This window comes from Rissa tridactyla, chromosome 1 (genome assembly GCF_028500815.1).
Source record: "Rissa tridactyla isolate bRisTri1 chromosome 1, bRisTri1.patW.cur.20221130, whole genome shotgun sequence".
Classification (NCBI taxonomy): domain Eukaryota; kingdom Metazoa; phylum Chordata; class Aves; order Charadriiformes; family Laridae; genus Rissa; species Rissa tridactyla.
Genome location: NC_071466.1, coordinates 30,468,749 through 30,489,098, shown reverse-complemented (window position 1 = coordinate 30,489,098; position 20,350 = coordinate 30,468,749). Strand labels below are relative to the sequence as shown.

General features: G+C 40.3%; 1 protein-coding gene across 4 annotated transcripts in view; it reads right to left on the bottom strand.

The window, feature by feature from the left end:
- Positions 1-3,268, bottom strand: part of UFM1 (ubiquitin fold modifier 1) — a 38,647-nt gene extending 35,379 nt beyond the window's left edge. Inside the window, exons 1-3 of one of the 4 annotated variants that reach the window (XR_008468184.1) lie at positions 2,997-3,268; positions 2,859-2,915; positions 2,443-2,500 (exon numbers count right to left, since the gene is read on the bottom strand). Coding sequence is in view for 1 of the 4 variants with exons in the window: in XM_054212667.1 (XP_054068642.1) it covers positions 2,443-2,500; positions 2,859-2,915; positions 2,997-3,226 (345 nt within the window). In the remaining 3 variants the exon portion in view is untranslated. The remainder of the gene's footprint in view (positions 1-2,442; positions 2,501-2,858; positions 2,916-2,996) is intronic. The other 3 variants (XR_008468185.1, XR_008468186.1, XM_054212667.1) reach the window with 3 other exon arrangements.
- Positions 3,269-20,350: the final 17,082 nt, after the last annotated feature.

Below are 20,350 nucleotides of genomic sequence, written 5' to 3'. Positions count from 1 at the left end.
ACTGCTACAAATGACTGAGACTTCCTGAGACCTCCCCATTTAATGACCCTGTTCTCTTTCACTTCCAGCTCTGCCAATCGTGAATTGTGTACAATGAACTTTCACATGTTATGTGATGTGCTAGAGATGACAGAAAACAAACCTACTGTGTATTTCAGTTGTTTCCAAGAAAAAAAAAGTAATAAAATAAAAGTAATAAAAGTAATTCAGGAAACTTTACTTGGAAAAACTGTAATCTTTGACAAAGCTCTGTGACTGAAAGTTGATACATAAGATGACCATTCTACATCATGGCTACAGTTCTACTATGCCAGAGGAATTCTGGTTACAATTTGGACAAACTTTAAGACTCTGAAAAACAACTCAGTAGAAACTTGCTAAAGTTAAACAGTCGAAACTTAAATCCTTTTCTGACCCAGAAGCTTTAACCAGTGAGGAGATAATGCGCTTCCCCTGGAGACCAACTAACATCTTTGTCCAACATCCAGGGCTACAGTTTGATCTTTTCCTTATATGTTTCACACAGGATACTGTGAAACTGGTATCTGAATCACAATGCACAGCTCAAGTTAACGTTAAGCTATGGATTTCATGGAACAAAAAACATTTATATAAGAAAAAAATTCTCTCTCATTCTTTTCAGTGCCAGTTCACAAAGGATCAAAGGAACTTCATTCCCCGGAAGAGTAAAACAGTCTTTTTTGTTCTCTGTTTACAAAGCATTTAGTTCTGCCTGGTCTCATAGAGATGTAAAAAGCTTCAGTAACACATCAGCAATGACAACTAAAAACAGTGCCATATTGTGAAAAATCAAACATATGTTCATGTTATTAATTCCTACTTATCACTGACACAGGCTAATACAAAAGTGCTTCACACTGTTTTGGGGGAAATTAATAAAGTATTCTTTGTATTTTCTATTTTCTTTAAAAGAAAGTGTTTATTGTATAGGCATTTAATGGAATTACTCTAGTGAGCATTAACAACACTGGGCTCTTTTACATTCCATCACACCTTTTCAATCTTTCTTGTGAGCCTCCAAAATACATCTACAATTACTCTATAAAATGATGCTGATCCAGAGTGGTTTGCGGTCAAAAAGCAAAACTCCCACAGATGCTCGAATACTCACATCAACTAAAAGAATGGTTTGATAAATGTGAATATTTAAGTAATTAATTCTTCTTTAAATCCATTTCACAGAGGACCCTATCACAAACTAACGCTGTGGTGCAACGAGTAGGTAAAGTTAACAGTTTTGGTGGCAAACCTCCCACCAGAACCTGGTATATCCAGCTACTCAGTCCCACTTCAATCTTTCCTGGTCCCTCATGCTCGTCTATTAGACGTTTCAGTCTAGCTCTCTATGAATGGATTGTATTAGTTCAAATGAAAAATAATTGGGAAAAAAACATAGTTTAAAAAAACCCAAACAATTAAATCAGCAAATATCTTTAACAGCATTTTATATTCTGTATATTGTTCTCTTCAAGTGAAGTTACAACAAACAATCTACAACCTCCCCCCACAAGCTGTGTTTCCACTAAGAACTTCTGTCACATAGTGGTGTAACACTTAACAACATAAGGAGACTCATAACATGGAGGCCATTATCTTTCCTAATTACTTATTTTATTACAATTCCAATGCTTAAACAAATGAAATTTTTCAATAATCCAAAATTTTCCATGTTTTCCTAAAAAGGCAGAAGGGGAATTGCAAGAACAGACTCTTTCCTGACTAGACAAAAAAATCTGTAATGCTTTTGTGAACATTTTATTTTACTGTGTACACCCAGATGAACATCTCTTAAACTTTGTACACTTAATCTGAAAAAAACAGGATGTTTCTTTCCAAATACATTATACAAGCAATTTAGGCATCTATTGGTTTTGGATTCCATGCGAAAGATTAAACACCCAGACCAAGTCTTATTTTCTTATGTCTGCTTTTTGAATCTAGCCCGTGTACCTAATCTCAACACCTTATATTCTATAATAAAAAATGTGTCTTCCAAAATCAGAGATTACTGAAACTGAATGTGAGAAGAGTTTAAGAATTTCCTGAACAACACTAAAGAATTTTCTGGATATTTTATGCAAGCAATTTAAAATATTAAATATTCAATAGCAATATATTTTAATTATGTTCCCTGTCATAAATTTTTACATTATTCATATCAAATGGTTTAATTTAATTGCAAAGAATAGGACATGTGTTAATACCTGCTGCTGATGTGTAAATTTTGCAAGAATTGCTAAGTTTAGGATTCTGAAAGTTTTGGCAGGCCCCCAGTGACACCAATAAAGCTTCTGTCCACGTGTATTTAAGAAGAGCGTTCTTTGTGCTGAATTAACCATTTTATTTTACAATTAAAAAGCTTTTGCTTTCAGGAATGTTCAAAAAAGTTAAAAAAACCCAACATGATCACTTTCTACTTACTTCTTCTGCAGCAAACTTCAAGACAGCTGTGAAAGGCGTACTTTCAGGCACACTTAACCTGAAATTACAATGTATGTAAATACGTGACTGCTAAGACAAAGTGAAAAGCAACTTTGCTATTAAACTACTAAATAAAACTTCACTTTTACCAATGGTAATAATCTTGCCAAAGATGCGCGTGTACTATTTAAGCTCTAGGTCAAAACCTAAAAAGATCGGCCTTGCGGTAGAACGAAGTCAAAAAGCCCCCACAGGCGAGTTAACACCAGAGAACCGCCTCTCATTTCACACGCAGAGGGACAAAAACGCCGCCTCAGGAGCGCGTACGTTTTGCGCTGCTGCCGCCGCTTTTCACGGCCTCCTCGCCTCAGGCGGCAACACCGCAGACCCCGGCCCCGGCCCGCCACTCCACTCACACTTTGTAGGGCAGTCGCGGGTCCGAGGTGAGCGTCACTTTGAAGGTGACCTTCGACCTGGAGAGAAAGCACCAGGTTAGGGCCGGGAGGGAGGAGAGGGAGAAGGGAGGAGAGGGGGTCCCGGGACCGCTCACTCACATGATGCTCCCGGCTGCCGCCGCCGCTCCCCACCGACACGTCAACCGCCGGCCGGCGTCCGCGGGGGCCTTCGCGGCCTCGTCTACCTCTTTTGCTGCCCGCGGCGCGCCTGACCGAAAAGAAAAACTAAAAATGTCCCGGTGACCGCTACGGGGGAGGGATGGGGGGGTTCTGTTTCTGTACCCGACTAGCGCGGGGAGGGGAGAGGCTGAGGGGTGGGCGAGGTGCATCGGAGAACGGCGGTGAGGATTTTTAATGAGGCAGTAGCTCTGCCTGTTCCGCGGAAGAGATAGGATCCAGGTACTGGGAGCTGCGCGCTTCCATAGGCGTCGTGGTCGGCCCCAGCAGGGGAGCGGAGGCGGTGAGGTGGGGACGGGCTGGGCGGGACAGGGGCCTCGGCGGGCCGCGGGCACCGGGCGGGCCGGGCCAGGCCTAGGCCAGCGGGCTCGGCGGGCCCCGGGCTGAGCCCGGAGGAGGGACATGGCGGGTGGCGACCTGCGCGCCTCGCACAGGGCCGGCGGGGTCGGAGGTGTGGGGCCGTTAAATAAAGATGAGTGCTCCTTCTTCTAAGCAAATGCCAACAAGGGTCTGCGGGATTTAAATCTGTGCTTATATGTAACTGTGGGTGTATGTGTGTGTATGTGTTTTTATTTATGTGTGTATATATTTTTATATAGATGATCAGAGGGCTGGAACACCTTTCCGATGAGGACAGGCGGAGAGAGTTGGGGTTGTTCAGCCTGGAGAAGAGAAGGCTCCAGGGAGACCTTATGTCAGCCTTCCAGTACCTAAAGGGGGCCTACAGGAGAGATGAAGAGGGACTCTTTATCAGGGAGTGTAGTGATAGGACACAGGGTAATGGTTTCAAACTGAAAGGGGGTAGATTTAGATTAGATATCAGGAAGAAATTCTTTACTGTGAGGGTGGTGAGGCACTGGAACAGGTTGCCCAGGGAAGCTGTGGATGCCCCATCCCTGGAAGTGTTCAAGGCCAGGCTGGATGGGGCTTTGAGCAGCCTGGTCTAGTGGGAGGTGTCCCTGCCCATGGCAGGGGGGTTGGAACTGGGTGATCTTTAAAGTCCCTTCCAACTCTAACCATTCTATGATTTCATACAGATATATGTGTGTGCATACCTGTATGCAGACGTATCTGTGCAGTGCCGGGGTGGTTCATCATTGGGTTTGGTTACTGAGGTTTCGAGTCCATTTAGTCCTCAAACCAAAATGTTCTGCAGGTGCTTGTTGAAGTTATGCAGAAGAAGACGGACGCAAGTACACACCGATTCCCATCCCTTTAATATTCAAAATCATTCACATCTTCCTTGCAATGGGCGTGCTAGAGGTGGAGTTTTGTTTGGATAGTGACAGATACTTTTATGGCAGAAAACCAGCAGTTTCCAATTTTGTTCATCTGTAACTTTCAACAAGCTAATTTATTTTAAACGCTAAATAAGTGTGCATGGAAATGCAAAGTAATTTTCGTCTTTCATGCTTGTTCATCTGTTAATGCAAGTGACGACCGTGTTTCCAACTCTCGTACATCAGTATTACCTTTGTAGAAAATATTTTGCCAAACTACTTCCCTACGTTCTCCAGTCTGTGCCTTCTGCAGCAAGGACAGCTTTCACTGTGGACTGAGGTGCTTGTTATCACACACTGCTTGCCAGTCTGGTCATGGCAAAACACCTTGTTGTTTTCACTTTAATTGGGATCTCATTAGGGTTAAGGTAGAAGAAATGCCGTACAAAAAGCAGTTGAAACATTGAAGTCACTAATTTCTTACGTAAGGATTGGCTCAGTGCCCAGCCATGAAATTCAGCTTTTCACCCTTGTGTTGCTCTTATTTGAACGTAGACAAAAATGGAAAAAAAACAAACAAAAAAAAAACCAAAGAGAAGAAATTCATTAGCAGCATGTACAATGGCGTTAATATTTCTCTGTATCTCCTGCATTTATGTTATCGTGTTTGCCTTTCACAACTGTATCACATTGGCGGCTCACGCTCATTTTGTAATCTGCTAGTGATCTCACGGCTTTTTGATTTCCCTGCTTCTAAGAGATCACACCTGAAGTTAGAATTAATTAATAGTCATCTCCGAGCATGTGACCCTGCATTTTTTGTAGCTAAATGTCATCCCATGTTCTTACCCTCTTCAAAATCAGTTATTTTTGTATAGTGCTATATGTTTGATATATAGAACTCTGTCATCTGCAGTTTTCACTAATACATTGCTGTTTTCCGTGCCAAGGTCATTAATGCAGATGTGAAATAAAAGATTGATCCTTTTAGTACTTCATTTCTTGCCTTTCACTCTTAAGGACTTCCCCTCTGAGGAAATGAGTACACCCAAATCTTCATATTATTGAAACTGGGCTGCTTTTAGTACCCAAATTTACTTGGTTAAATCTGGATGTGTGCTATAATGCCGCTGAGAACAGTCTAAATCCAGGCTGGGGTAGTCTTGTCTTCTGGCCACATGGTCTTGTCCTCTGCCTGGCAAAGGAAGCAACAGCTGTGACCAGGTGGAGAGTCAGTTCAGGGAAGTGATTTGGCAAAACATCTGAATTTTTCTTTTAGGTGATTTTTATCTGGTTGGCTCCCTGAACCAGCACAAAGAAGGACATGAGGAAGCATGTCTGGTTGGCAGGGATATCGCGCTGCAACTTAGGTCAGCTTAAGATGCTGTGGAGGTGTATCCTGAGCAGGCGTCAAGAGTGTGACGGTACTCTTACTTGCTGGTAACTTCAGGGTCATGATCTTTAAAAGTAGATAGAGGAATCCAAGTGATTTTATAAAAATAAAACCTTTCCAGTGCTGGAAATGTATGACTTTAGTATACTATACATTTTTTTCCAGGGTTTGTTTATTTTTTTTTTCAGGGTTGTTTATTTTTCCTGAGAATTACAGTGAATAAAAGAAGGAGAACGTGCATGATTTTTTTCTCTTTGAGCTGGGAGAGTTAATGGGAGTTAGTGTCCCATCTGCAAAGAAGCCAGGGACGGATTAGAGGTGACTCTGTCTCACTAATGGGTTTATACACAACAGCAGCCTCCTCAACTCCAGAAAAACTGGTCCATTCCCAACGAAGTCTGCCTTCCTCTCCCCATGATTGAAACCGGAGAAGAAACTGAAGTTCTTTATTCAATTTGTTTTCCCTACGGCTCTTACTTACCCACACTTAGATATGTTCCGTGATAGCAGTGAGACATAGCTTTGGCTTTTCTAGTTTTGTAGATGACAAACAGAATGACAATTTGAGCAATGAAAATAATTGGGAACTTTGGCAATTTTTAAGCACATTATTATAACAGAAAGCTTTTAAAGTCAGGAAAATGTAAAAAAAAAAAACAACCAAAAACCCCAAAACAAGCAAAAAAAACAACCAAAACACAACCAACTAGAAAATAACATCAACAACAAATACCCCTGGATGCTCAAATGTGATTGAGGTGAATTAAATTACCTCTGGCAACACTTCAGGGAAGGCCCTCTAGTTGCAAATAGCATGGCAAGAAAGAAAAGTATTGCAATAAATAGGAATGAATCATCCCACGTGCCTGTATTTTATCCGTGTAGCCACCTGGCTAGACCTAGTTCAATTGTGTTGAGAGGGACAATAAAGAGAACAATAAGAAAGGAAGTGTAATTTAAAAAGTACAAACAAACCTTACTTTACCAGGATCCATTGATCAGTATTTAACTGCCTGAGAAAGATGATCACCTTTCATAACAAAAGGTAAAATTGTTCTAGAAAGTGCAGCTGTCTCTTGAAATAAGATGGAATGTGCAAAATTACAGTGGGGGGTGGAGGGAGGTGTTTGTTTCTCAAGTAGTTACATCCTATATGGAGGTATTTCCTTACTGGACACTTGTAGCCTGAATCCAATTTCTTAATAAACATTTTCTGAGTTGCCATAATTCATTACCATAATAACTTTACTTATATGCAACATGGGGAAAAAAAGCTCCTTGATAGTGTTTTCTGCCTGCTTTCAAAGGAGTAAAGGACAATGTAGAGCATAATATGCTGGAGAACTGTGTTTAAAGCAACATTATTTAGCCTGGTTTTTCTTCCCTCTTTTTTTTTTTCTATTGTTCCTTATTGTAGTCTCTGTTAGATACGATTTATCGGTGAGCATTTAATTAGAGCAGCCCCACTATAGAGAACTGGAATCAATTTCCTGCTCGTCCAGCAACAAGTAAACATGGCCACAGTTCAGAGTCTGGCCATAAAAATTAAGCTGCAGTGTTTGTGTTTTTGAAAGACTTCTCCTTTGCTCCTGAAGCACACTGTGTGTCTTAAAATCTTTTAACCTTCATATGTATTTCTAAGATTCGTGAGTGCGTGTGCCATTTGAAGAACACCAATTTTTATGCTACAAAACAAGTGCTCATGTGGAGGAAGGTTGCCACACAAGCGTCTGTCCTAAGGACTTTCTGGAAGTATCAAATCTGAAATTATAAGAAATGCGTTAAAATATCTCCCACCTGCAAAACATGCTTTTAGCCTTGTCAGTTTGGGGCTGAATAAGGAACATTTAACTTCCAAGAATCGTTGCTGAAAAAGCACTGAATTAAGCCTTTTAGCACATACCCAGAAAATTAAATCTTGGCACTTGGCAAACTTTTTTCTTCTGTGCTCGCAAACAATAAATTAAACAAATGAGCATCACAGAATGGCAGAGTGGTAGGGGTTGGAAGGGACCTTTGGAGATCATCCTAGTCCAACCCCCCTGCCAAAGCAGGGTCACCTAGAGCAGGCTGGACAGGAACGCATCCAGGTGGGTTTTGAATATCTACAGAGAAGGAGACTCCACCACCTCTCTGGGCAGCCTGTTCCAGTGCTCTGCCACCCTCAACTTGTTGTCCACCAGGGCTCCCAGGTCTTTCCAGCTGGTCAGATCCTAACCTGTACCAGCGTATGAGGTTATTCCATCCTATGTGCAGGACCCTACACTTGCCCTTGTTGAATTCCATAAGGTTTCTTTCCGCCCAACTTTCTAGCCTGTCGAGGTCTTGCTGAATGGCAGTACAGCCTTCTGGTGTGTCAGCCAAGCAATGTATTACAGGAGGGCAAGAGAGAGACAAAGGAGTTGGTGTTTCTCCAACCAACCACTTCCATATGGAGCACATGGATAACAGTCCGATTCCTTCTGCTCTTAGTGAGGTTGTGGTTTCACTGGATGAATCAAGCAGTGCTAACCCCGGGAAAAAGGAGAGGTCCTGTTTTTCCCCCACTTCTGCCTCACTCTCTGTTCCTGGCCTCCTGCCTGCTTGCTGCTCCTTGCTCTGGCTTTGTGGCTCCACCTGTGAGTCAGTTCAAATCAGCAGAAGACAGAGATGTTTCTCTACTGGCCCAGAGCATTGAGTCAGCTCAAGGAAAGGTCTGATCTGACACAGCAGGGGAGGCAAAGAGATCTTCCTCTTTTGTCAGTAGGAAAACATGGGATAAGGCTTCCTTGTAATACTATTTCCTACAGAGGGCTGGGATTCTCCTCTGCTGGGTACATCCCCTTAGCTCTCCTTTGGCTCACCATGCTGGTGAGTCTCTTGGCTCTCCCCCTGATACAGGTCAAGCTCATCAATGGTAACCCTGTGGCTCTGCCCAGTGGGTAAAGGCACCTCCTGCAGAGTCCTGCTGTGTCAGCAGGAGTCAGGTGCCTTTCTCAGGTAGAGTCAGCTCCTGCTTGCTCTGGTGGGATCTTCCTGTAGGAAATTCTGTTGGTACCTGCCAGTGAGAAAACTTTAACCTCCTTTAAACAAGGATTTTCCACCTTCATGAGCCTCCAGCTCATGTGAGACAAAAGCAGTTTTCTATTACATACTGTGTCACTGGGGTTCTCTGTAAAAGATATGCATACATAAGATTTAAAAAAACCCAAACATTGTTAAGCCAAAGACAGAGGAAAATTATAACACTTTAGAAATATAATGCAAAGTTAATCAGACAAGTTAAACACATTAATAATCTTCCTTTAACAAAATAATAATTAAAAGGTTATTACAGTTCTCTTGTGTAATAAACATTTTACAAAAAGAATCTGTCAAAATGAGACTATCACATACAAATGTCATATTAGTCATATAGAAATCATAATGGTAGGTCTCTAGACTTCGGAAGTTTTATTTTATGTGTGTGTCAGTACAGATAACTGTATACCAAAACAAAGATTAGTCTTCTGAAGAATCAGCATTGGATGCATTTTTCAGCTGTATATAGTGTTTCTTCTTTCGCATATGAAGGTTGCTTTGTTTGGTTTTTTTCAATTGCTTTTAAAAAATAATTATTAAAAATCTTTAAATCAAAAGCGTAATAAGCATTTAGCAGGAAAAAGCGTCTGGAAGAACCAAAAGTTGGAGTGAAATCCTCTTAGCGGCTGGTCACCAGTGGTGTCCGTCAGGGCTCAGTTTTGGGGCCAGTTTTGTCTAATATCTTTATCGATGATCTGGATGAGGGGATTGAGTGCACCCTCAGTAAGTTTGCAGATGACACCAAACTAGGAGGGAGTGTTGATCTGCTTGAGGGTAGGAAGGCTCTACAGAGGGACCTGGACAGGCTGGATCGATGGGCCAAGGCCAGCTGTATGAGGTTTAATAAGGCCAAGTGCCGGGTCCTGCATTTCGGTCACAACAACCCCAAGCAACGTTACAGGCTTGGGGAAGAGTGGCTGGAAAGCTGCCCGGCAGAAAAGGACCTGGGGGTGCTGGTGGCCGGCCAGCTTAACATGAGCCAGCAGTGTGCCCAGGTGGCCAAGAAGGCCAACAGCATTCTGGCTTGTATCAGGAATAGCGTGGCCAGCAGGAGCAGGGAAGTGATGGTGCCTCTGTACTCGGCACTGGGGAGGCCTCACCTCGAGTCCTGTGTTCAGTTCTGGGCCCCTCTGTACAAGAGGGACATTGAAGTGCTGGAGCGTGTCCAGAGGAGAGCTACCAGGCTGGTGAGGGGTCTGGAGACCAGGTCATATGAGGAGAGGCTGAGGGAGCTGGGCATGTTTAGCTTGGAGAAGAGGAGTCTGAGGGGAGACCTCATTGCCCTCTACAACTACCTGAAAGGAGGTTGGAGAGAGGTGGGTGTTGGCCTCTTCTCCCAGGTGAATAATGACAGGACCAGAGGAAATGGTCTGAAGTTGTGGCAGGGGAGGTTTAGATTGGATATTAGGAAGAATTACTTTACTGAAAGAGTGGTCAGGGAGGTACCTGAGTCACCATCCCTAGAGGGGATTCTATTACATAAATTAAATTCCATGACAAAAAATGTCAGATAGAAGAAGAAAGAATACGCACTTTCATAGAATCATAGAACCATAGAATCTTCATGGTTGGAAAGGACCTTTGAGGTCATCGAGTCCAACCATACACACACAAAAAACCCCTTACAATCTCTGTAACTAGAGCATGCCCTGAAATGTCAAATCTAGACGTTTCTTAAACACCTCTAGGGATGGTGACTCAGCCACCTCCCCGGGCAGGCTGTTCCAGTGCCTGACCACTCTTCCAGTAAAGTAATTCTTCCTAATATCTAATCTAAACCTCCCCTGCCACAAATTCAGACCATTACCAAAGGTGGATAATACCATTACATATGTGTCCAGTGTCCTTTAACTTTGAATCATTTTCAAGGTGAACAATTTTCCAGGTGTCCCATTCATCTTAAAAGTAGTTTGATTTATGTATTTTTTGTCATTATAAGAATCATGACATTTTTGTTAGTGATAGCAATGCTTATGTGATATTTTGGTTTTATATGCAGGAAATGTTTTCAAAGTAGTTTCCATAAGATTCATATCTGTCATAATTATGTTTTAATTGGGCACTAAGAAACAAAATTCCATCTTCTGAATTGAGAGTGTCTAATAAACTGTAGTTCTTCCGCTCTGGAGGGCTCCCATCCCTCTGGTGAGAAAAGGAAGACATTTTTGCATCTTGCCAATATGGGATGTATGTATATAAAAAAGGTGTATCCAGATCTACAGATTTCACCTTTTCCCATAATTGTTAACTGTATCAAAATCCTTTTTGCTTATAGAGGCAGCAAACACAGTTATCTTAGGGTTTTATAGAATATTTTATTAACTATGTTTTGGTGAATTGTGAAAAGATTGTATTTTGTCAGCTAGTCAGCAGTCTCAGAAAAAAACGTGTACCTTTATTACCTGCCTCCTGCAAGCAATGAATTCTGTGATCTGAGCATGCTGCTCTGAGATGGCCCAAAATGTATTTTCATCTAATTATGGAGATTCTTTATCCAGTAAACTTTCCTGTGTGTTGATTTCCTTGAGTCCATCATCAGGCTGTGCAGTTCTATCGTTTATTTTTACTTCCATTATGCACTACAGTGGGTTAGCTTGCTACTGGAGATAAAATCACCTTGTTTACAAGACAGTTCAGAGAATTGGACGATATAGGCAGATGTATTGCAGACTCCTGTAGTGAAACATGAGTGTAGAGAGGCATAAATTCAGGCTAAGAATGTTTTTATTGTAGTATCCTTTTCTTCTGCAGAGAATAAATACAAATCCAAACGAGGTGCTTTTGCAATACTAACCAAGGTAACTTTCTTATGTTCTGTTTCATGTCTTAAGCAGGTTGTGCTTTATATGCAGAATTAAATTGTAACTAAGTCCATGAAAATTCAATGAGAGACCAAAATTTCATCCTTCATGTGATAAAAAAACTAGCAAGAGTCCTGATTCAGCTCCTACTGCAATTTAATTATTCATAAAGTGCCTGGCCTCTTAGATTTTTTTAATGAGGGATACTTTTTTAAAAAATCTTTAAATAAATCAGGTTATTCAAGTGACTTCGCAGTTAACATTTAACTAAAAAAAAACTGCAGAGACTCCTGCTGAAGTGAAGCAAGGAATTAAGCCTAATTATGTTTCCTTTTTTGAATGTAAAGACTGGCAAAGAGAAGGAGGCTAAAGAAGAAATTAATTTCAGGTCCAGGAAGTTGTGATTCCGAAAGGCTTAGTACAAGATGTCAACTGCGATATCCCTCACAGTTCTCTAAACAAGGTCACCTTGTATATATTTTCGTTATTTGGTCATTTGTTATGAAGGTACCTCTCGTATTTTTCCTCCTCTCTTTTTTGTTCTCTTTGATGGCAAGCCCAGAAAAGAGTTTATGTAGTCTGCAAGTACTACTCCAAGAGGACGGTTTTCACTGACACAGAGGTGAGGTTACACAGATGACTGGTTTAGTGTTTGAAGGGATTAGAAGAGAGATTTACTGAGATGGCAGAAGGTGGTGCATCTCAGTGGAAATGAAAGAGAAGTGAAAACCTACATCGTGTTTGCAAAGTCTGGACTTTTAAATTGCCAGAGCTTTGCTTCGCAAAAAAGATAAACATGACCTTTAATTTTCTTCATCTAGAACAGGCCTTTCTAACCTGCTGTGGTTCAAGACACCAGCCTTCAAATCTTGACTCTGTTTATCAGGCTTTGCCTTCTAATTTCTTTGGGTACAAAGCCAAGAATTTCTCTGCATGTCGCCTTCCTGTGGGCTTCTTAATGGATCAGAGATTTAGCTGGAATGTTCTGACCTGGGAAATATGCCTCCTTGTTCAGTGCTTGCTGTAGCACAATGCAGAAGATTTGTCTGAACATTTAAAATGCTTTTGTGTTAGTTGTGGTGAGAAACTTCTTGTTTCTGGACCATTACCCATAAAGCAAAATTAATTCTAGTAAGTGCAAAATTATATTGGCACAAGGGATTTTTAAGCTTTAAAGTGTAACGCTGTTAGAAATAATCGAGAAACAAGCAGACAACATGAAATGACCCTTAAATAGCAGATGAAGACTTCAGCTGTGTTGTGCCAAATGAGTTTCTGAGTAATGTGTAATTCCTTTCAGTAACTTTTTGTTTGCTTTCCATTGCAGGGTTTTTTAATATAGCGTATTATCTCATTAGGATATCTTTATGCCATCTGCTAAATGCTACTGTTTAGCAAGACTTAAGAAATATATATGAATACCTTTAAGTCTTCTCATTGCAATAAATTTTAACTAGAGGTCCAACACTACCAACAGAGCGGGTAGGGTTCAGCTGACCAAATGTTAGCGCCAACTTTGTAAATATCTATGCCTAAGCTAGTCCCCTTGGTCTCCCGTTATATTCAAAGCAAAGAAGGTACCTCTAGTACACAATTTTTATCATTCTGAAGTAGGTATCTGAAAAGATGAGCAATTCCCTCAAAGTGCCTCTTTCTTCCCAAATTGACACGATGGAAAGGCTAGGCTGACTGGCTCTCATATTGACATCTACTTTATACAAACAACAGGGTTTGGTGAGGTGAATCCCACCCGGTATTCATGCCCCTACACTGTTCTGAAGCTTTATAATCCAGAGCCCCTGCTCCACTGTTCCTCTCGTATAACTTTAGGCACCCAGTTGAACTCAACTCAATTTTATAGGGTTCTCTCGTTAGAATATGGGGAGAGACAGGTAACTTCAGGTTGTAACCCACCTAATGTATGAATTGCTCTTTCGAGTTGTTCTGATTTTTGTAGGTCCAGAAAGAAATTATTTCTGTGACCTTCTCTTTATACAGTATCCTTAAAGTTAAAATACTACAACGCATAACAGATTATATCAATCTTTAATAAAGAAAAATCTTGAAAAATCTTTGAAAATCTTTTTTTTTTTTTTTAAAATACAATCATGCCATGCATGAAAGTAAAATCAAATTAAGATCTGGAAGAAGAAAGTGCAAATAGGATTTCAGTGGATAAATACAGTAATGGTTACCATTCTTTTGCAAGAGTAAAAGAATAACTACAGTTCACGTTTTGGGAGGAACGTCAATTGAGGCTAATGTGGTGTCTTCACAGAAGAAGGCATCTTCCATCTATCAAAAGCTTGCATAATTAAACCCTTAAGGGTTTCCTGTTATGAAAAGAGAAAAAACTAAACCAATTGTTTTAGTGATGATCTAAATATTCACTTAGTTGTCTGTCCTTCATGCCCTCTATCCTGCGGTCCTCATCAGTCGTACTGGGATCAGTTGTCTCACCCCGTGGAGTCAGGCTGGGCTATTATAACTATAACTTTAACAGATAATTCTCTTTTTCTGAAAGCTCTGTTGCACCTATTTCCTTCAGCAGTTGCTTTGGGAACACTCCCAAAGAGAAAAGGATTATGTCTGTTAGAAGGGCAGAGTGATATACAGAGAATACAAAACAGAGTAGTAAATGGTAGCATAGAACTGAATAAAATAAATGAAATGGGAAAAAGGCAAAAGGAAGATTGAATAAATTCACTGGAAAGAAGACATCACAGAATGGTTGAGGTGGGAAGGGACCTCTGGAGGTCATCTGGTCCAACCGCAGTGCTCAAGCAGTGCCACCTAGAGCAGATGGCACAGGATCATGCGCGGATGGCTTCTGAGAATCACCAAGGATGGGGACTCCACTGCCTCCTTGGGCAACCTGCGCTAGTGCTCAGTCACCTTCACAGTGAAAAAGTGTTTCCTGATATTCACAAGGAACCTCCAGTTTCATTGTGCTCATTGCTTTTTGTCCCAGTTCAATGCTAATTCAAAGGAAATGAGCTGAACAGGGAAGTGATGACAGAAAAAGCAAATACATAGTAGATGGTAAAAGAATGGAGAAAATTTGTGGCCATCACCTGTCTACTGCCCAGATGAGTGGAACAAAAATAATAAAACCACAAGGATTGTTAATGAAGTAGTCAGATAACTGAAACTACATATGATGGGAAAATGAAATGGGAAGTGTGAGATGACATCAAATACATGTTAACTTGCAAAACCTACCCCAAACTGAAATGATAAAGGAAAAAAATTCTCTGATTTTTCACATTTTTTCATAGTTTCATTCTTGATTACGTGTGTACCGTCTCCATTTGGACACTATTTATTGTTATAGTCTGGCAAAAAACTTCTGGCACCATGCTATTGGGTTTTTTTCTTCCTTTTCTATATCAAATTAAAGTTTGGGGGTTTTTTATCCTGTGTAATTCTGGCAGTATTTACATTTTCTCTTTGCTTTCTAGTTTCTTTTGCTGATCCCTACCTTATTTGCACTCCGTGCATATTTTTCCTCTTATCTCTCTGCCTTCCCCATGCTGTGCCCTTGTACCCAATCATGTTGTTTGTATTGCACAAATTACCAGTTCTTCACCAGTTCTCAACTTCCATCTGTTTTTCCTTAATATATAAGCCAAGAGATGGCTGCTGCGAGATGCTTATGTAATCTTAAACCCATAGTATTATCTATTACATTAAAATATTTGAAATGTGCTGTCTGTGGTGGATAGTAAGCTCCTGGGTCTGATTTGTTTTCCCGTACAGAATAATCAGTAATACAGATTCAGTCAGTGTATTCCAAATGAATCACCTGCATGGAGGAGCAAATGTAAATGTTGCTTAAAAAGAGGATTAGTGTCTTTCCTCTGTATTATACCACATTCAACCTACTGTAAAATCAGCAGATTTCCCAACACAGATGACCTACTCTAAAATTCAAAAATACCACATGGAAAAAACAGAACCTATACATTACATAAAAATATATATCATATTAACAAGTTTCCTTATTTTTATATCATGCACAATGGAGCTTGTTGTTTTTGCAGGAACTACAGAAACTAAAATGGTAACGTGACATTCATTATAACATAATAACCAATCTTAATGCACAAGTGGTAACAGGAATCATATTCTTACAGAATTAGGCATTCAGAAGTTAATAGGTTCCAAAATCATAATAGTATAAATAAAGTAACAGCTGAAGATAAATCCTCTCACAAATAAATTAGAGTAGTTTGTTAGCCTTACTGCTCCTACTAGATCTGTACCGTAGCTTTTAATTCGTATTGTTTCTATATCACAAGCTGATCATCTTCAGCAAAGCTATTGTGCAAAAACTTTTGGAAAGCAACAAATGTTTTTAGTTCCAGGGAATACCGTCTACTCAGAAGTTCCTGTAATTTACCATTTTTATAGGAAAGTACTGTTTCAGATGATTTAGAGGATTTGGGAAAGATTATTTTTTTAAAATAAATTATTTTGATTTTTAATTAAAAAATTAAAAGTATTAATCTTGAAAGGGAGTTTTTGAGGAGTATTAGTAGGTAGTAAGTAAGTCCATGCTATATTCTACAGATTCAGATTAGCCAAAAAACTCAAGATCAGGTAAGAGTGCATTTGCTCTGTGTTGCCTGTTGTTTTCTTGCACAGCCTATGCTGAAGTAATGCATGAGGTAGAACATGTTTTTTTGAGGTAAAGCTCCTATTGGCTTCCTAGACAGAAAGAAGAGTGTGGAAACTAATATTCTTCTGAAGTGGAACTTCTAATGATTGTGTTTGTTCAGTGATTTGTTGCCACATACAGAATAGTCCTGATTGCTATTGATATTTTGTCAGACTAAACTAGTCTTTTTCATTTCAAAGAGATTCTTATTACCTCTGTTTCAAAGCCCATGAACGTATGTTTTACCAAGTGCTTTATCGACACTGTGGAAATGGATTTTCTAAGAAACCCATTTGACTTCTTGAATCAATTAGTCTGTTAAAGGTGCTTGTATGGTTTTCAGAACACGAATGTTATAGGAAAGAGGTAATCTTACGATTTTTTGGCATGCTGAAGGTTTTTATGTTGTTACCTACATTATTGTTTACAGAATTGTGGAGTAGTTTGGGATGGAAGGCACCTCTGGACATAGAATCATAGAACACCATCTACTTTACCTCTCCTCCTCGAAGCAGGGTCACCTACAGCTGGTTGCCCAGGACCTTTTCCAGTTAGGTTTTGAATATCTCCAAGGATGAAGATTCCACGGCCTCCCTGGGCAACCTATGCTAGTCTTTGACTGCCTTCACAGTAAAAGAGCTTTTTCTTACATTATAATGGAATTTCTTATATTTCAATTTGTGCCCATTGCCTCTTATCCTGTCACTGGTCACCACTGAGGAGAACCTGGCTCCATCCTCTTTACTCTCCCTGTCAGGTGTTTCTAGACATTGTTAAGATCTTCCTGATCCTTTTCTTTTGGAGGCTGAACATTCCTAACTTGTATGTCAGATGCTTCAGTCTCTAAATCATTTTAGTGTCCCTTTGCCATGCTTGCTCCGGTGTGTCCATGTCTTTCTTATACTGGGGAGCCTAGAACTGGACCTGGAAAACAATACATGTCTCATCAGTACTGAGTGGAGGGGAAGGATCACCTCCTTCGACCTTCTGGCAGTGCTCTTAATGCAGCCCAGGAGGCAGTTGGTCATCTTTGACACAAGGGCACATTGATGGCTCATGGTCTGCTTGTTGTCCACCAGGTCCCCAAGTCTTTTTCTGAAAAACTGCTTGCCAGCCACTCCAGGCCTGTACTGGTGCATGAATTAACAGGATCAGAGTTTATATCCTGGAATGATGTGAAGAAAAACGGATTAAATATTTAGTTGTGTTGCAGATGTTGTGTCTAGAGGAACAAAATACTCTGAGAGTATTTTGCTGGGTGAAGGCAGCGGTAAAGTCTGCTCCCTTAGTCTTCTCTTCTTATGCCTGAATAAACTCATGTTAACAAGCCTTTCTTTGTATGTTGTGTGCTCCAGCTCCCTAATCATCTTGGTGGCCCTGAAGTGGGCCTCCCCAATTTCCTTGTATTAGAGATCCCAAAACTGCACAGAATGCTCTGGATGCAGTCTCAGGTGCTAAATACAGAAGAATCACTTCCCTTAACCTGCTGACCTCACTCTTTCTAATGCAGCCCGATAATGCACTTGACCTTTACTGCTCAGCTTTTCTGCACAGCTTATATCCTCAGCCAATTTTGAGGCCTGATGTTGTTCCATCCCAGGCACAGGACTTTGCGCTTGCCCTTGTTGAACTCTGTGAGGCTCCAGTCAGCCTGTTTCTTCAGTCTTTTGATGTCCCTCTGAACAGCAGCCCTGCCCTCAAGCATGCTGGTTTTGCTATTTTCCACAGGCTTCCTCCTGGTGCATTCTGTCTCTTTATTCAGGTTTTTAATAAAGCTATCTTACCCAATAGTGACTCCCAAGGAGCACAACTACCAGGTGGACTTCATACCATTGATCTCAACCCTTTAAGTGCAGCAGTCCAGATAATTTTCCATCTGTATTACACTCCACCTGTTGAAACTGTATCACCACTTTGCTTAAATGATACTACAGGAGACCATCCTGAAAACTTTACTAAAGACAGGTTAAATGACACCCACTGCCTTCCCATCAGCTGCATAGCAGATCATCTCATCACTGAAAGCTATCAGGTTGCTCAAGCAGGGTTTGCTCTTTGTAAATCTGTGCTGATTGCTCCCAGTCACCTCCACTCCATCACATACCCCAGATAAAGATTGCAGGAGGTTTTGCTCCATAAACTTCCCGGGGACTGATGTGAGAATGACTGGACTGTAGTTCCTCAGAGCCTCCTTTTTACCCTTCCCTTCTGTTGTACCAGTCATCAGGAACCTCCCACAATTGCCACAACCTTTCAAAGAACTTACAGTGTAGCCTTGCAGTGACACTGGCCAGTTCCCTCAGCGCCACTTTTGTCTCAGAAGTTGTTTATTAAGAAAAATAATCTTCATTTAGACACTGTGCATTGGCATATCTATTTCTGCTTCTGTCTCACTCCCTGTATACATGTATATAAAGAGAGAAATGTATGGGTTAATATTTGTGTAGAGAAATTCCAAGCCAGTGGTAGGAGAACATAGATTTTCAAGAAAATGTTAGAAGACAATAGAGCTTAGACTCCTGAACTTTTTGAAGTCAAAGGGATTTTGCAATTTACTTCAATGGATCAAAAATTTCGATCACAGTATTTATGACTTTGTAAAATTTGGAACATAACCTGCCTTTGAATCAAGTGTAGAAGTTTCTTTGAAACTAGTTCTAAAGTTTTAGAGAGAAAAATTAATATGAATTGGAATTCTAATTTAAAAAAAAAGAACTGAAAAGTTGGAGCATTCATAGTTTTTTCTATAAACTCTTGTCAGATTCTGTGAAAAAATAGGGCATGACCTTTATGAAAATTCATTTCCATTTTTTGACTGACAATAGATCTTTATACTGGGTCAATGTTAACCCATTCATGTGACTCCATTCATACACATTCTGTACATGGGATCCCCTTCTGACCAAGAATGTGTATTTTGCATGTAGCGGGCAAGAATCTGAGCAAAAGAGATGGTATCTGTGAAAGTGAAGTTTCTCTTGGGGTGGCTTAGTGGTTGCAAGCATTTTATTTGGCCAGACTTTTGCAATCAGAAGTGTACAGAGTCCATTCAGACGGTAAAATGGTATGCATACTTTAAAGAATATAAACACATTTAAGCCCTAAACCAGTTGTTTTAAGAAAGAGGAAATCAGCCACTTTAGGGCAGTTTTAAAATGTGAGTCTACGCTTAAACTGTGTTGTTGGAGACAATGAGATTGCAGTAAATAGTGTCCAGCAGATGCGATAGGGAGTCAAATGAGATGTGAATATCTTCATTGCTCCAGTATAACAGAGATCAGTGTGATAGACAGTGGAAGTGGAAGATCAACCAAATTGGTGGAACACTTAATTAAGGGAGATACAATTTTCTCACTGGTCTGTAATGACAGTTGGCAGAGACAAAGACAGTTGCAGGAGGAGAAAATGTATTTGGTTAATACTCAATCTAGACACTGCTAAGGTTCCACAAGAAGAAAGAAAAGCATTTTCTAAATATATACTTCACTAGTCACATTTGGTGAACTATAAGACATGCTTCTACAAACCCTTAGAAAAAGGAAAGGATTAGTTTTGATCCACGTGAAATAGTGAATTCAGCTAAAAGACATAGAAATTATTAAGCTTGAGCAACTAGGCTCTTCATGCAGTCTGTTTAACAGAAACTGAAAATGAACACATCCTACTTTTAATATTTGCAAATTTCTTAGTAGGGGAAAGTTATTTTTACTGTTGGCAACAGTTCAGTTAGGGTATGGTGATTTTTTTTTAAACTTCAGTTCTGCAACACATATTTAGAAGCAATTTGTTAACATTTGCTTTGCTTGTTCAAATAATGCTTGCTTTACCCCATATTAGTGCTTGCTCAATCAACCCAGAGAATTTTTTTCACCCTGTACCCCAGTATCATAAAAACTAATAGCAATGGTGTGACTTCCTCATCAACTTCAGGAAGCAATAGCTCCTGCTTTGTTACCTTACATGGAGGAACTAGGCAAGGAGAGTGAGGCAAAAGGCCTTGTAGCATGGAATAATATGTCACGTGCCATCTTCACGCCATCTCATGCCTGCATCGACTTCCTTCTTGTGGATCTCAACTATGTCTGGGCAGTCAGTCTGAAGCCCCTGCTGAAGATTCTGCTTGGAAAGCCAAATTTCTTAGT